General features: G+C 38.8%; 1 protein-coding gene across 1 annotated transcript in view; it reads right to left on the minus strand.

Moving 5' to 3' along the window:
- CP (ceruloplasmin) overlaps positions 1–17,259 on the minus strand; it is a 41,711-nt gene extending 24,452 nt beyond the window's left edge. Inside the window, exons 1-6 of the mRNA XM_003789471.3 lie at positions 16,852–17,259; positions 8,960–9,207; positions 6,890–7,102; positions 5,677–5,850; positions 3,611–3,865; positions 2,488–2,659 (exon numbers count right to left, since the gene is read on the minus strand). Of these exons, the coding sequence (XP_003789519.1) occupies positions 2,488–2,659; positions 3,611–3,865; positions 5,677–5,850; positions 6,890–7,102; positions 8,960–9,207; positions 16,852–16,997 (1,208 nt within the window). The 5' untranslated portion in view covers positions 16,998–17,259. The remainder of the gene's footprint in view (positions 1–2,487; positions 2,660–3,610; positions 3,866–5,676; positions 5,851–6,889; positions 7,103–8,959; positions 9,208–16,851) is intronic.

The following is a 17,259-nucleotide window of genomic DNA, read 5'->3' on the forward strand; positions in this document are numbered from 1 at the left end:
TTTTTTTTTTGTTTTAGCAGGTCTGGGCTGGGTTCGAACCCACCAGTCCTGGCATGTGGCCGGCGCCCTACCCACTGAGCTATGGGTGCCGCCCTGCAGGCAATTACTCTATGTATTGGGGACATAACCATAAGCTGGACTTTTCCCTGTTCAGGCCAACCTTGTATCTGCCAGTGAAGACAGACTATAGACAATCAAAATAACCCAGTGTGATAAGCACAGGGTATTATGAGCATTTCTTCTGGGGTTGGGAAAAGTGGTGGGGAAGAGGTCAGAAAGGCTTTCCAGAGGAAGTGGCTATTTACAACTATGGAAAGAGAAGTAGTTAGTCAGATGAAGCGTTTGTGGTGGGGAGAAGAGTGAAGGTAAAATAGCTCGGGGGAGGCTCAGAGGCGAGAGTGAGCATAATGTGTTCTAGAAAATGAGGCAGAAGCATAACAAGCAGGGCAGGACGGAGGAGCGAAGAATGAGGCCTGGGCACCTTTGGGGTGAGCAGGAGGGCCCAGTTAAGGTCTCAGGATCCCATCCCCAGGCAGTGAGAAGCCTTCGAAAGACTTAGACCTTCAGAATTAATGTTTTAGGAAGATCCTTGCTGCAGCTGCCCGGAGAATTGTTTTGGAAAGCACAAGACTGCAGGTAGGGAGACCAGTAAGGGACCTGCTTTCATGATCTCACTGAGATTTAGGGGTGACTCCAGATGTGCTGGCAAAGAAGATGGAGAGAAGAAAACAGCTTTCAGAGATATTTGGAATATAATGAGTCCATACTTGGGAGAAAGAAGGATGGCACTCAGCTTCTGGATGTGGGCCCTGGGTGGAGAAGCAGATAGATGGCAGGACTAGTCAGTGAGAGGAGGAGACGAAAAATAAACCATTAAAAATGGGCAAAAAGGGCGGCGCCTGTGGCTCAGTGGGTAGGGCACCAGCCCCATATACCGAGGGTGGCAGGTTCAAACCCGGGCCAAACTGCAACCAAAAAATAACCGGGCATTGTGGCAGGTGCCTGTAGTCCCAGCTACTTGGGAGGCTGAGGCTAAGCCCAGGAGTTGGAGGTTACTATGAGCTGTGACGCCACAACACTCTATGGAGGACAACAAAGTGAGACTCTGTCTCTAAAAAAAAAGAAAAGAAATGGGCAAAAGACTTGAATAGACAGTTCTCCGAAGAAGACGCACAAATGAAAGGATGCTCAGCATCACTCACTAGTCATTAAAGAATGCAAATCAAAACTAGTATGCACTATTGCTTCACACGCACGATGGCTATTTTTTAAAAAAAACAAAACAAAATAAACAGGCTCAGTGCTCATAGCACAGTGGTTACGGCGCCAGCCACATACACTGAGCTGATGGTTTTGAAACCAGCCCGAGCCTGCTAAACAATGACAACTGCAACAAAAAAATAGCCAGTTGTTGTGGCGGGCGCCTATAGTCCCAGCTACTTGAGAGGCTGAGGGAAGAGAATTGCTTCAGCCCAGGAGTTGGAGGTTGCTGTGAGCTGGGACGCCACAGCACCCTAACGAGGGTAACATAGTGAGACTCAGTCTAAAAAAAAAGAAAGAAAGAAAAAAGCAAGAAAGTAACAAATGTTGGTAAGAATGTGGAGAAACTGGAGCCCACATTGCTGGCGAGCCTGTAAAATGCTGTGGTGGTTTCTCAAAAAAATAAAAATAGAATTACTGGATAATCCAGCAATTCCATCCCAAGGTGGATATGCAAAGAATTAAAAGCAGAGATTTGAACGGATATTTGAACTGCAATTGTTCATAGCAACATTATTCACAATAGCCAAAAGGTGGACACAACTCAAGTGTTCATCAACCCAGGTGAATGAATAAACGAAGTGCAGTGTGTATATATACAGTGTGCTATCACTGCTCAGCCTTAAAGAAGAATGCAATTCTGATCCATGCTACAACATGAACACACTTTGCAGATATTGCACTAAGTGAAATATATCAGATACAAAAGGACAAATATTGTATGGTCCCACTTGTAGGAGTTGCCTACAACAGGCCGATTCATAGAGACGTAAAGTAGAATCGAGATGATTTGTGGTGGGACAAGGGTGAAATAGGGTGGTTGTTTTTACTGGATACATTTCTATTGCGGATGATAAAGTTCTGGAAATGTACAGTGATGATGGTTATACAGCTTTAGAAATATACTTAATGCTGCCAAATTGAACAATGTCACGTCTTTAGAAATGGAAAGTGAATTAATTGATTTATCTAATGCATTAAGTGTTTTACTAGAACTTTGTCAAGCATTTGATAACTTTTTAACCCATATTTTTTTTTTCATGGACTTGAAAGTCGTAGTTCTCAAACTTGAACTCTTACACTAAATAAACACCTCAACAAATACTTAGCAGTCTGGTTACTCAATTTGAGATACCAATGAAGATTTTAACTGCTGAGTCAGCCTTGCGTGGTTCTCTTGGGTCTGGGAAGCACACATTTTGCAGTAGTCATCTTTTTGAGAATTACCTTTCAGGTGCTGTTAAGTTTTCTTTGGTGAAGGCATCGATACCAGAGGGAGCATAGTTCCAGATCATTTCCTCCGCAGCGATGTAGTAGTGTCTAACCTGTTTCCCGCTGATATCATCCTTTGGTGAAGACTTGTTACAGTCCTGGACCTGGAAAAAGGCCTGCAAACCAGCTGAAGTGGAACAGAAGGAGGCATTGGTCAATGGAGCCGTGTTCTCTGTAAACACGTTAGTGAGAAGACAGATGGAAGTTGATGAAATAAACAAAAACAATGCTACCAACGAGGGTAAATAGTAAATAAATTACTGATGGAAATTCAAGTTTTTAAAAGTACACACATCTTTTTCTGTACATATAACAGAGAGATATTAAGCACACTTGTTTTCAAAATATGGTACCGATTTCTGTCGGGTTTCACTTAGTGTCTTTTTTTTTTTTTTTTTGATGAGAGAAAAGGCTAAGTTTGTAAATAAGCAATAAAGAGCAGTTTTGACATATTTTAAGAGGTAGTGTTGGGTGGAGGAAGAGGCCCACAGTAAGTCTTACTGCTCTCTCAGACCAAATGGCTGTGCACCTGCTCTGCGGGGGCTGTGACTCAGGACATATTTGAGTTTCCAGGTCAAAGTAACGTATCGAAACACCTAGATTAAACCTAATTTCTTCATTAAATTACAAACTAATTCTTCCTTTCAAGAACAGGAATGTTTTTATTGCCTACCTTAAAGAGAGAGAGGAAGGATTTATAAAGTCACATCAACTTAAGAACAACGTTGTTTCTACTGACAAATAAGTTTTTTTTAAACGGCTACTTTCCAGCACAATATACAAATCTTCTGGTTTTCACAATATTGAACATTCTAGAAAGCTGACAAATGATATACAGTGCTATACTTTCAGGGCCAATTGTTCTTTTCCAAAAATTAGTGTTTTCAGATCTCATTACTTTACAAATGATCTAGTCTTTGAGTCTTTTTGTTACATTACGATATATTCCAGCTTAGGAACAAAACTAAGATAGCACTTCAAAGCTCAGATTATTCCGAATATATTTAGCTTTTAGATTCTGATTCCCAGTAATCACTTTCCCTTAGCTGACAGATAACTTCAGGTGCAGATGCCCTACCTTTCAGATGGTTTAGATTCTGACAGCTGAGCATCCATTCTCCAGGGCTCTGGGCCACCATCAAAGCATCAAAAAGGGTAGCAGGAAAGAGATTGACCGTATCAATACGGTAGTTCTTGTTAGTCAAGGCTTGGCCATGGAAGAAAGCTGCATGCACGTCAACTTCATTACCCATACCAAAAAGATACCATTTCACTCTGTCTTCGGTACACATGGAGAGTCCGGGGAGACTTCCAAAAGTGTATCCGTTCACAGCTGTAAGTCAAGAGCAGAAATTGTGACTAACAGACGTTGGTGCTTGAGATTGTGACAGTTATTACCTCTGCAGAAAATAGAATCAATTTGAGATGGAAAATACTGGCACACATGCTGATATTCCTCCCTGCCATACCCATGTCAGACATTGCTAATCAATCACATAACGCTTTCATTTTGGACATGAATTCAGCCTGAGAATTTTTGTCAACACCATATTACAGATAAAACCAATACTGGAAAGGGCACCTATTTGCTTTCTTTGTTACAAACTACAGGCAGTCCCTGGCTTATGTACAACTCTCACTTACAAACAGAGGCTATTGCAGGTAATAGGGAAATGTTCCTGTTCCAATTTATACACAAATTCAGCTTAAGAACAAACCTATAGAACCTGCCTCATTTGTAGCCCAGGGACTACCTTTACATACATTGGTTGTATGTGTGTGTTTTCTAAATACAGACGTGTGCATCTATATATAACACAGATATGGTGAATAGCAAAAAGTCTGAGAGTTATTCAGTAATCCATCAATTATCATATGGTGACTAGAAAGCAGATTGAGGGGTATTTAGTGATCAATCAATTATCAATCATAATGGTAGTGGGAGTATGGATAGTTTATATTTTTTCTCATCAGGACTTTTTCAATTTTCTACTATGATTTTCTTTTATAATAACAACATCAGGAAAGCTTTTAAAACAAATATTGGAAGACGAAATTGGAAGAGATATGAGGCAGGAAAATAAAAGCAGGGGAAGGCTGGGGGGTGGGGGGACCACAGCCACAGTGACCCAAAAATTCAAAAGCAGGGGGGCCTGAGACCCTTGGAAGAAATTTAGGGTAGTTGTTCAAACTGGATGGTTCTAGAAAATCCCTGGGTGGAAGTTAGCTCTGGGGAGAACCGTGGAGGTGCCAGATGTGACCGTGACACCAAAGCAAATGCACAGGGAGGAGAAGTTTGAGTCTTTCCTTTCACTGGCTGTTTTTGTTAGTTCACACCAGAGACCGAGTTAAAGTACAGAAATAAGACGCTCTGGCCAGATATAAGAAAAAGTTGGAAACACTAATCAGTACTTCGTTCACTAGTTTATTCTTCCACTTTGGTAGTGTAGTTATTTCTGTGTTCTCAGTTTTTGAATAAAGCTTATTTTGAAGAAGCTAAACACAAAACAAGCAAAAAATCTATACTTATGGGCCTGGCAGGTGTTAAGGGATTTGATTTCTCACGCGAATTCTGAGGCATAGATAATCTTACTAAGCTCATGATTTTGTGCCTGAGAATTAAGAAAACAACCTAGGCTCCAAAAAAAGCACTTCTCAGAAAAATAAAGTGAATTAAAACATGGAACAGAACGATGAGCCATCAGGGGTGCAGGAAAGACAACTTAGTATATAACACAAATGAGTTTTAGAACTAGTGGTTTGAACTATCTTTTCTAAACATGGTCAAATGCATTATGATAGAAGTATAATTTTAAGTCTTTAATAATTTCAATAATTCCTAAATAATTTACAAATAATTCTTAGAATGAGTTTGGAGGATCAGTCCATCTGTAAGTGTAACATACGTATGCATTAACCCATAACTGCTGTTTTACCCTTATCAGTCTGGGAATAAGTTGGTGTAGCCTTTACCAGGCTTGCAGTTTCGATTTTGAGTTATTCAGCTGAATATCAACTTGCGTGTCCAATATGCCTTATTATCAGGGCCATAAACTAAAAACACGCTTTTTCTTCAGGTGAGAAAATAAGCTTAGCACAGATAACGGATGGAGAAAAGAACGCAAAGGTAATGCATCCCCTTACAGTGCATCCTGTTACTCTCCTGGAAGTCTTCACTGTCCTTGTCAACTTTCTCGGGCTCAGAGCAGTAGGTTTTAATGTTGTCGTCTATGTACCAGCTGAGATTTTCATCCACCACAGAGAACATCACCACAAATTCTCGGTCAATGTTTTTTTCTTTTCCTTCATCCAGAGAATCTGAAGTAAAAATTCCTATCTTAGTAAAACTAAATATTTAGCCTGTATTCTGGCTTATGGGTTCAGGTCATTTATAGGGTATTTAAAATTTTGTATTTATTTTCCGAATGAACCTCAAATCTGGACCAGATACTCCTGTTTCATAGACGTGGAAACAATCAAGAAACGTCATGTTCCAGTCTCCAGAGCTTGGGCAATATTCATGGGTCCGGATAGCCACTGACCACATAACTAGTAAATGCTTTTTGGCAAGTGAGAAGGTCAGAATTCAAAATAATGTCTATATTGAGCGGTGCCTGTGGCTCAAGGAGCAGGGTGCTGGCCCCATATGCTGGCGGTGGCAGGTTCAAACTTAGCCCTGGCCAGAAAACTGCAAAAAAATAAAATAAAAATAAAAATAAAAAATATAAAGTCTATATCTTCTGATGGATGAAGCCATAGGCCAAGGGAAGTCTTTGCAGGTGAATTTTGTTCAAGTAACAATTACATTTCAAGCTCTTGAGCTATCTTGTCTTTTTCATGATGTTAGAAGTAAATTGTATGGGTGGCGCCTGTGGCTCAAAGGAGTAGGGCTCTGGCTCCATATGCCGGAGGTGGCGGGTTCAAACCCAGCCCCCGACAAGAACTGAAAAAAAAAAAAAAAAACCTCCCACCTCAAAGAATAAATTCTATGATGTTGTATTTACCAATAGAATACAGATATCTACAAATCGATCACCAGGCAGTGCCACTAAGGGTAAAGATAAAACCATATGTCTTTTCCACAGGACTCTTGGAAGTTAGATACAGAGAACCTGACTCCAGGAGAACAGGTTTCTTGCAGCTTAGCGTCACTGGCGCTCTCCCTATATGAACGCTTGTCCTATTAATCCCTTTTTTCCTAGTCCTGATCTGCTTTCTTTTCCATTTTTCCAGACTCACCACCTCTCTACCTTATCTTCCTAATCTCAATATGGAAGACTTCACTTATATTTAAAAAACAAATTGCCTTCTCACTGTCTTTGGGTCATATATTGGAAGCCAAAATGAGAAAATGTACCTTTTTTACAGATTATTAAGGGCCCGATGAGACCCGAGGCGATATCCTTCGGAGCATCGATGTGGGAATGGTAAATCCTGGTCACGCAATTGCTATCTGCCTCACCAGGACTTTGCTCTTCGGTGGCGTGCAACGTGTATGTATACTGCTCTCCTGGATAAACTTTGTCATCAGCCTTCTGAAAACCTGTGGTGTTATCAGGATAAATGGCCCCTAGAAACCAACATGCAACGAAGTTACAAAGTGAATGCGTTTGAATGTAATTGAAAGAATGCACCGTTCATTAATTCATTCAGCAAACACTTCCTCCACCTCAGCCTCTACTACGTGACCTTTGGGGATGCAGGGCTGTCTTCTTTGTGCTCAGAAAAATGAGAGGGTACTTATACATTTGTGCTATCTTTTATCCTTGACCAAGTGTTCAGGGAGCACTCAGGGAATTATGCCAAGAGAATAGTGACGCTGTGTTTTCAATGTAAAGAATAACTGTTGCCCTGGAGTTGGAGTATGGAAATCTGAGCAAAATGGCACCCTCTTCAGTAATTTGAAACTTCTTTTTTTTACCTTTTTAGGTTACATTGTGCTCACTTCCAAGGTAAAGTTCAAGTTGTAGAAGAGCCCGTCACTGGAGGGGGCAGGCTGAACACCCCTGCATTACGCACATTAGGTGCACTCCTCCAATGGCCTTCCTTTCTCCTGCTAATTGCCCTCTTCTCTCCCTTCTCCCCACCCCCGCCCCCCTTCTCATCCATCTCCCTTGCTAGACTATAAAATCGTCTTATCACAAAAACATTTGCACCAGAATGTCTATTGCAGCTTCTAAAAAAAAAATACCTCTTTTAAAACGAAGACAAATAATGAATCAAATTTTTTGAGACTTGATCGTTATAATTTCAATGAACCATAGCGTGACCACAGCATGTTTGCTTATGATAATAGCTGACTTTTGTTGGGCTACTACTATCTATCAATACTATCACTGTCTCTGTTTTATAGATATGGAAACTGAAAATCAGAGAGTAATTATGAAACTTGCCCAACGTCACTCAGCCAGTGAAAGGCAAGGCTGGGGCTCGAACATTGGTGTATTAATTTCAAAGCATTTGCTCTTCACTACAATAAAATATCACCTCTTTCCATCATCATCAAGTACTAAGAATGGCATGTATTCTAGCTCACGCCTGTAATCCTAGCACTCTGTGAGGCCAAGGCAGGTGAATTTCTTGATCTCAGGTGTTCAAGACCAGCTTGAGCAAGAGTGAGACCCCCATCTCTACTAAAAATAGAAAAACTAGTCCAGCATTGAGCTGGGCTCCTGCAGTTCCAGCCACTCTGCAGGCTGCGGCAAAAAGATCTCTTGAGCCTAAGAGTTTTTTGAGGTTGCTGTGAGCTATGACGCCACAGCACTCTGCCCAGGGCAACAGAGGGAGACTGTTTGAAATAAAAGAAAAAAAGTACTAAGAATGAAATCATAGGCACCAGAACTTATCTTCCTTCATTCTTCTTGTCTTCCCATTTTTAAGGCTTCCGAGACCTGCACTCAAATGATCCTTTTGGTTAACTCTCTGTATCTTAGTTGCCACTCTGTGGTCACCCAGTCACATGTACCATTTAACTGATGTATGAGACCATTCATGCCACCTTAGCGGGGACAGACTTTATCCAAAGTTAGCAGGGCAAGTGACAACAGCCTCGGTATGTTCACATGTAGGAACTTCAGGGGTGAGACAGTCCCCCCACCCTTGAGTCCTTCCTCTTCTTCCCTTTGGATTTTTGCTTCTTGTAGGCATCAATGCACATTTCTCTTATTCTGACTATTTGGCTAGAAAAAAGGTTAGATAGTGGGAAGGAAGATCCAGCTCACATTATCTGAGTCTACCTAGGAATCCTGTCATATTTGCACACAAGCACAACCAAGTATGATGAAACAAAATACTAAGTAATAAGATAGTTGAAATATAAATGACATAGTGATAAGTCTTATCCAGGAGGGAAGTCCAATTTTAAAAGTTCAAGTGTTCTTACAGGCAAGTAAAAGGATGTTCTAGCTACGACATGAGCCAAACTTACCCTCATGTTCCTTATAGTAAGTCATCCCATGTGCATGGAAAGTGTAGGGCCGAGAGGCAAAGTTTTTTAAGTGTACGTAAACTTTCTCTCCGGTTTCAGCTTTGATTATAGGGCCTAAAAAGCCCAGCCAGACTGGTTTCTCTACAGTTTTACTAAAGGTTCCATCTGTGTACTGAAGATAAAGGGCCTTCTTGTATATCCTCCCAATTCTATCTGGGCCATTTTGAAGATAGATATTAGAATGTTCCCTGCAAAGAAAAAGAGAAGACAACTCTATCAGAAGCCATCATTTCTGGGGATAACAGTATAATTAAAGAGAAATTAATGACCACATCACATTAACCATTGGGATACCTCCAGAAAGGAAATGGACAGCTAGCAGTTAACCCCATTATCCTAATTACATGAGGCATCCCACAGCGGGCAGATGGCAGAGAATCATCTGTGAAGGCATTGTAAAAGTATGGTCCATCCTACTGGAGTATTCCCCCCAAGCCGTTTGTATTAAAACACAGAGGCATTATGGAATAGAACACAAAATTAACTGAAAAATTAAGACGAAGCAGTTAACTAAGACATTTCACCCGTACAGTGTACCTCTTTCAGCCACTAGAAAATTTGAATCTATAAACAATCAATCTGGATATTTGAGACTTCAAAGTATGGGTGTGTATATATTTACATATACATTTTTCTTAAAGTAAAACTCACAAAGCTAAATTAATTCTATCATTTTTATTTTCTTTTAGCAGCACTAAATCAAGGCTAGATATGATGCATGTAACGTAAGTTTTAAAATTACCTTTGACTTTCAATTACCTCTGTTTTTTCAATACCTCACTACTGCAGAGAGTTAATTTTGAATGTTTGTATTCTGGATAGAGCCGATTAGGGCAGCACCTATGGCTCAAGGTGTAGGGTGCTGGCCCCATATACTGGAGGTGGTAGGTTCAAACCTGGCCCCAGCCACAAAATTTAAAAAAAAATGGATAGAGCCAATTAATCGTTGCTCAAAACTTTCCCCAAAATATCAACAAAGTAAATGGAAAGCAAGGGGAAAAAAAAGAAAAAGAAGTGAGGTGAGTTAATATTCAAACTTTTGAACTGATTCTGACATTATTAACTTTAACTGAAGGATCTAGAAGTCTCGATGGGTGATGTGTGGGTGATGTCATGAAGCCACTTAGAAGAACTCACAAATCCTAAGCTTTGACAAGCCTCTCCACAACCATGGTCTTTTTCCAGAGAACTGGTCATGATCTTGGGTTTTTATTTGTCATCACACGTATATTTGTGTGTGTGTGTACGTGCATGTGTATATGCGTGTGTATGTGTGTGTATGTGTATGTTTGCCTGCTTTTGTGTCAGTAATCATTGACATTTTACCGTCACTCAACCTTTGTGGGGCTGGATGACCTGCCCGAGAAATAAACTTTGTCTTGTTTGCTCAGCTGTAAGCTCAACTGAAAAAATCAGATATATTTTTCTTTCCCTTCTTCAAAACAAGAAGACGGCTTATCCTGGTGCTTTGGAATTCTTTGCTGCAGAGATTAAAGACCTTGTTTTTCAAAACTCTAGGGCTCAGGCTGCTGCTGTGGCTCATGCTTGTAATCCCAGCACTTTGGGAGGCTGAGGCAAGAGGATCACTTGAACCCAAGAGTTTGAGGCCACAGTGAGCAGTGCATTCCAGCCTGAGTGACAGAGTGAGCTGGAAGTTAGAAAAATAAAGTAACATGTTTTGCACCCAGCAACGAGCAGCAAAACCATGTGTGTGCCCTTATTTATATCTCCTATTTGTTTTCATTTCCCGATGATTGTAATTTCCCATTTTGGTACAGCAAAACAGAAAAAAAAAATTGGAAAGGCTGACCGCGATTTTTAAAGATACAGAAATGCATGAAAAAAATCAGGACACAGATGTGAACTCTGCCTCAACCCACAGCATTATTAGGAGTCTTAATAAATTATGCCTTAACAACAGGGATAGGTAGAGTGCTGTGGCTTATCATAGCCCAACAGCCTCAAACTCCTGGGCTCAAGCAATCCTCTTGCCTCAGCCTCCTGAGTAACTGGGAACTACAGGCACCCACCACCACACCCCAGCTAGTTTTTCTATTCTTTGTAGAAACAGGGTCTTGCTCTTTCTTGCTCCAGCTGGTCTCCAACTCCTGAGCTCAAGCGATCCAACTGCCTTGGCCTCCCAGAGTGCTAGGATTACAGGTGTGAACCACTGCAACTGGCCTCAAGGCCTCATTCAAATAAAATGTATATTTATAGATGACTCTATCGATTTTTGGAATATATCATATCATACCATTTAAATAAACTATATCAGGCTTTGTGAAAATGCTTTCATTTCGTTGAAATTCTCCTGTATTAATTATATCCTAAAACAGGAGAAGCATTGCCTAAGCTTTGTGACACGTTTTTTCCACACAAAGACATTTTGCAGAGTTAAAATTATTTTTAAAATAATTGATCTGAAGCTCTAATATAGCTAAGTTTTGTCTTAACATTTGGAATCCATTTACATAAATTATAATATGCAAATTGGTGTTTTTGTCTTGACTTTCATTGTAAAAAAAAAAAATAGCCTTAAACAAATTGGGAAATATTTTATATCATTTGATGTATTTGCTTATAATCTGTCCCCAAAGAAACTTTAAAAGGTCATTAAGGGGATGTTTATTTAATTTCAACAGCACAGCTTCTGTAGACAGTGTCATTTACAGGAAGTTTGTCAGTCAGATATTCAGCCACAAGAATCTATGATAGCCCGTCTTTGAATCAAACAAATAATTCACATTTAACTGTAGTTCTTCCTGTTAACAACTATAATATGCTCTTTTCTGCTTATTACACTAGCCGTGTCCGCCTTGCAGTAATCACATTCCCTCTTTTTAGTTCCTGATTTTTAAAAAAGCTAACACCTATAATTTCTGGTAGACTCAGAGTGAGTTTTAATAGTTAGGGGAATTCTACTTTTAAATATTACTTTAGTAAGATAATAATGCTCTTTCCTCCCATGAACTCAGAATTGACTTGAGAGCTTGGTTTATGCTTAGCTATGGTAACTGAAACTTGGGTAATATAAGAAAAAAGTATCTGGATGTTTGGTTTCATTCATTGAGCCACAATACATTAGTTTTTTATTGCTGCATAAAGAACGATCACACAGCCATTTAAAAGAAATACCCATTTGTAATCTCACATTACAAATACAAATACCCATTTGTAATCTCACATTACAAATACAAATGCCCATTTGTAATCTTACATTACAAATACAAATACCCATTTGTATTTCTCTGTGGGTCAGAACTCTGACCTGGCATGGCTGGCTTCTCTGCTCAGGCTCCTCTTCACCAGGCTGAAATCAAGAGGTGGCCAGACCGAGTCCTTGCCCAGGGCTCTGTGGAGACATCTGCTGCCTAGCTCATTCAGGTTATTAGCCGGATTCAAAATTCAACAGGATTATAGGATTAAAATTCCTGTTTGCTTGCTGGCTGTTGGCCAGTTCCTTAAGCGCCTCAGCAACGTTGAGTGGAATCTTCCTCAACTCCCTTTGAATTTCTCTGACTTTCTCTTCTGCCACTAGAGGCTGCGCTGCTTGTAGATTAGGCCCAGCCAGATAATCTCCCAAAGGTCAACTGTGCCACCAACTAAACCTCAAATTACCGGACTAACATCTCGTCCTTTTCAAAGGTTCTAGAGATTCCGGGTAGGACATCTTTCGGGGGCCATTTTAGAAATTCTACCTGCCCCACACAAGAATCATAAAGAAAACAGTCAAGAATTAACTGGGGAGCAAAGTTGGCAGAGACTCAACCTGGGTGTATATATATAGCACAACGTAAGTGAATGACAGGTGCTAACTGGCCCTGCTTCATTAGCACAGCCTGAATACAGTACCTTATGCTCCATCTTCTTTGGGTTCTGTTCTCAGGAGAAATAGAGACTATGATAATAAATTGTAGAGTTTGAGAAGTATTAATTATCTTAATTATCTCCTTCATACAAGATGTCTTATATAATAATAATTATTATTAACTTAATTATCTCCTTCCTACAAGATGTCTTATATAAAGTATTTATACCACATTACCTACTGCTTGCTACTTTTTATTTGGCAACCTCAGAGAATGAGTCGTAATAACTGGATTTTTCCAGATAATTTTAGCTAATAATCGTACACGAGTCATTTAAATTTTTATTTTTGCTCTTGGGTCCATATTTATTAGGACCCAAAAGACTTCTTACTGCTCTTGGAGGTGTGGCCCCCAAGAGCCGAGTCATTTAAAAATTTTTAAGGAATTTTTGAAGGGTTGTTAAAATAATTAATTGGGAGCCCACAAAGCTGAGACAGCTCCAGTGTCTGGGGTTTCTACATAAGAAAACAGAGACCTGGTTCAGTGTAAACAGTAAAATGAAACTTAAACATAACCAGTCAGAAACCATCAACTAATTTCTAAGTAGGGACTTCCTACTTTAACCAATCAAATACATCCTAGTTTTTCTTCTAGAAATAACTTATAAAAGTTGCCTCACTTGTACGTTCCCCCGACTAGTAGATAGCTGAACTGTTTTTGGCCCTGTAGTGCCTAATTGATGAATGGCTGAATGCTCCAGTAAACTTGTTAAAATTATAATGGGCCTACGTTTACCTTTTAACAGGAGTAAGATGAAGGCCTTTGGTGCAAGTTTTTTCTTTAAAAATATTTTATTTGCTTCCCTGCTTTTTTTTTTTTTTAAGAAAAATACACTTGAAAAAGTTCACTTTTTGCATAGTAATAGTGAAAATGAACATTTATAGAATATTTGTACATTGATCACTCAAGATAATAATGAAAATAATGATTATGTCATAGAGTGGAGTGTTCTTTGTTGTTTATTTCTTTGGACGTGAGCTGTTATTTCTTCTTGGTCATTAGGTCCACTTATAACCTTTTTACCATATAATTTATTTTTTGAAACCTACAATGGAGTGAAAAACCAGGTAACAAAGTTGGTAGAAACTGTATATCAGTAAAGTCACCAAGCCTGAGAATATATGAAGTCAAGTGTAAAAGGGTTCTGTTACGGCTCTTATTGTGCTTAGAGAATTTTTCACTTATTTCCAGCTTCCTAGAGATCTCCAGAAAAAAAAGAAAAGAAAAAGTAACCTGAAGATAACAGAAGTATTACTTTTTGCTATTATACAGTCAATTAATTCAGAAAACAATTAATGCCTACGATGAACCTAGAACACACTATTGTATTTACTAATTGTTTTTATAGGTAGGCCTTTTATTCTTGCTTAAACAGACATAACTTAGCTCAGGACTGTATCTTATAGAATCTTTTACTATTTAGTGATTTATTGAAGTGGCAGATAACACACTGGTAATACTGAGTGTAAGGAAATTATTTTCTATTCCCCTTCTAAGAAATAAATATATATTACTCACATTGATACTAGAGAGGTAATCTCTATTTTCCTAGGCATCTCTCCCCCCCATAAAAAAAAAAAACCTCTGAGTTTTTCCCTGTTCACATCTGTCTATGTTTCAGTCCCACGGAGTCTGCACACACCCCTCTCAGCTGCCTTTCCCTGTTTCATTCTCTTGCCTGATTTATTCTACACTGTGAATCTGTCCATAGGAGGAGGAAGAAAAAGTGTTTACAACAGGGCCTGTAATTACTTCCAGTTTCCTATACGCCTTTGATTCATTCATTTTTATTTATTCACATTTTTTTTATTTTGCAGCCCCTATATTCTAGGTGCTAGTGACAAGCAGTGATCCTAACCCGTGGACCTCCTGCCACTCCAGTGCACACTTTCCTCTTCATCATCCCAGACCTACAAGGTTAACATCCAGGTTAAGCCTAATTCTCTGCCTGACACTCTTCTTACACTCTTACAACGTATCCTTCAGCCAGCTTATTTCCACTCCTGTTTAGCCAACCACGTCTTATGCACCCCGTTATCCTTCACGGCCCAGGCTGAACATGCTGCAAATCTGAGACAAAGAAAGGAGCAGAAAGTTGCTCCCTACGCTCGTCTATACAAAAGGTTAGCATAGTATTGGCAAAACGGATGAAGCTCTATTTAAAATTTACTTTTCAGCAAACAGGGAAAAGGAATAACAGACCAAGTGAGCAATCTCATCTAGAGTCTGCGTGATTCCAGGCGGTTGTTGAAGCTGCAGGAGATTATTGGGGTAATGGTGAGAAGAGAGCTGAACTCAACTCCTTCCTTAGAAGGAAGACTTTTCCTTCTAAGTATCCCTTTTGAGAACAATGGGGTAAACCCAACCTTATACTCATTGGATAGCCTCCTTGGCACAGATAGGCAGGAGTATTTAAAAACAATTAATTCCTTAGTTTTAGATTTAGGAATTTAGATTCTAGAATTTGAATTCTAGAACCAGAGACGCCTTTATTAAAGCTTAGATGAGACAACATCTTGCACTAGTTTATGCAAAATTAAAGCTGACTTGATTTTTGATCATGAAGTGGGTTGTGGGTGGGGGCGACCTAGAGCAGGACAGTATTTTTTAAGTGCCTGACTTTTTCCTTGGAAATAAAAGCCGTGTATAATTCACATGATATTTAATCAGGGAAATACTGAATCCATGCAAAATGATGCTTCTGGTGAAGCTGTAAAAATATGTCATATTTCTAAGACGGGAATACAATCTCAAAACTAAGTTTTAAAAGAGAAATAATTGCATGATGTACTAGTTTAATTACAGCCATTTATCTTTAGATCAGGAACTTTTCTTACTATATATTACTAAGTTAAAAACAGATCTTATCAGGTATACATTTATTTTATTTTATTTTTTCAATATAAAATTAAAGAGAATACATATATATATCAACAAGAGTCAATAATTATGAATTTTAGCACATTTATTTAGTTCCTTTTCAAACATAGAATCTTAGCAGCTGATGGTATTTTGGACTGGTTTGTGTTTTACCACCATTAAAATACACTTTCAATATGGTGGATACTGGTTTTGAATGCCAAATTTCTACTTGGTGATAAATGTTTAATTAACATTATTAAAAATGATGACTTCTACCCCAGAAGTGCATTAATGTACATAGTTACCATTCAATTAAACAAAAAAATGATGACTTCAGCATAGATAAACTTCTATAACAGAAAAATTCAAGGACAACTATATTTTTCTGTTTTTCTGTACAGTGAATATTTCTGTAAATAGGGAGACTTTCAAGTGACACATGAAGACATTTAAATTATATGGAGCTTGAATGCCATGATAATAAATGTCTAACATTTTGGGGGGGGCACATGATGTGCCGAGCACTTTCCCAAGAGCTTTGCACACAATCACTCTTTAAACAACCTTGCAAAGAATGCTGATTGTCTCCATTTTACAAATTATGACGCTGGGGCCGTGAAGGATGAACTCCAGCAATTGTTCAGAATCACCCATGAAATATTAGACAGAACCATATTTGATAAAATAGTATTTTATTACCGTAAGTGATATTTTGAAAGATTCAAAAATATTTTACTTACCATGAATAAGTACTGAAAGGCAGGATAAATAAAACATTCAATACAGTCATTATTTAAATAAGTACCTCTGCATAAACAGACAGAAAGACAGAATCCTGAAAGACAGGAGATGCAATAACAACTCTGGAAGATAACAAGAGGCCAACACATTTCCCCAGGACCAACAGAAAAGGAGGAGAGTGACCTCTCAAAAACTATAAGGAACTATACTGGAGGTGGATTAAAATGTGTTGGGTTCCAAGTCCACACTTTGCAGTTTCTGTATATAACAAAATAAAGAAATATTTCATCTTCTTGACTTTATTTTTTTAAAGTGATAATTTATGAATTTGGTCTATCAACAACAAAAATAGTAACTTACGTGTCAACTGAAATAAGTTTCTTTTCCCCACTGTCGGAGGCATAGTTCCAGGGTGTTTCAATAATTCCAATGTAATAATGCTTTTCTTTGGCCCAGGCTGGAGTACTATAAAAAAACAAAAAAATACCGAGTATCGAAATCTTCATTTCTCCCTCCTCTTGGAGCCTAAGACGCAATGAAGTGAAATCAGAAGTGGGAATTTAAATACGGCTTTCTTCCTTTATTTGACCGATTAACATTATTCAATGTTGCACAAGAGTAAATTGTTTCATTAAAGCAAATATTTTCCAATTCAGTTCAGTTCTCGTAAACCCAGGGGAAAAAAAAACCCTAGTTTTTGGTTGCCAGGCTTCTCTGACTACAAATAAAAAGTCAACAGTTATTGTTGGAGGCATTAGTGAGTACATA

Source organism: Otolemur garnettii, unplaced genomic scaffold (genome assembly GCF_000181295.1).
Source record: "Otolemur garnettii isolate 467f Iridium unplaced genomic scaffold, OtoGar3 scaffold00032, whole genome shotgun sequence".
NCBI lineage: Eukaryota > Metazoa > Chordata > Mammalia > Primates > Galagidae > Otolemur > Otolemur garnettii.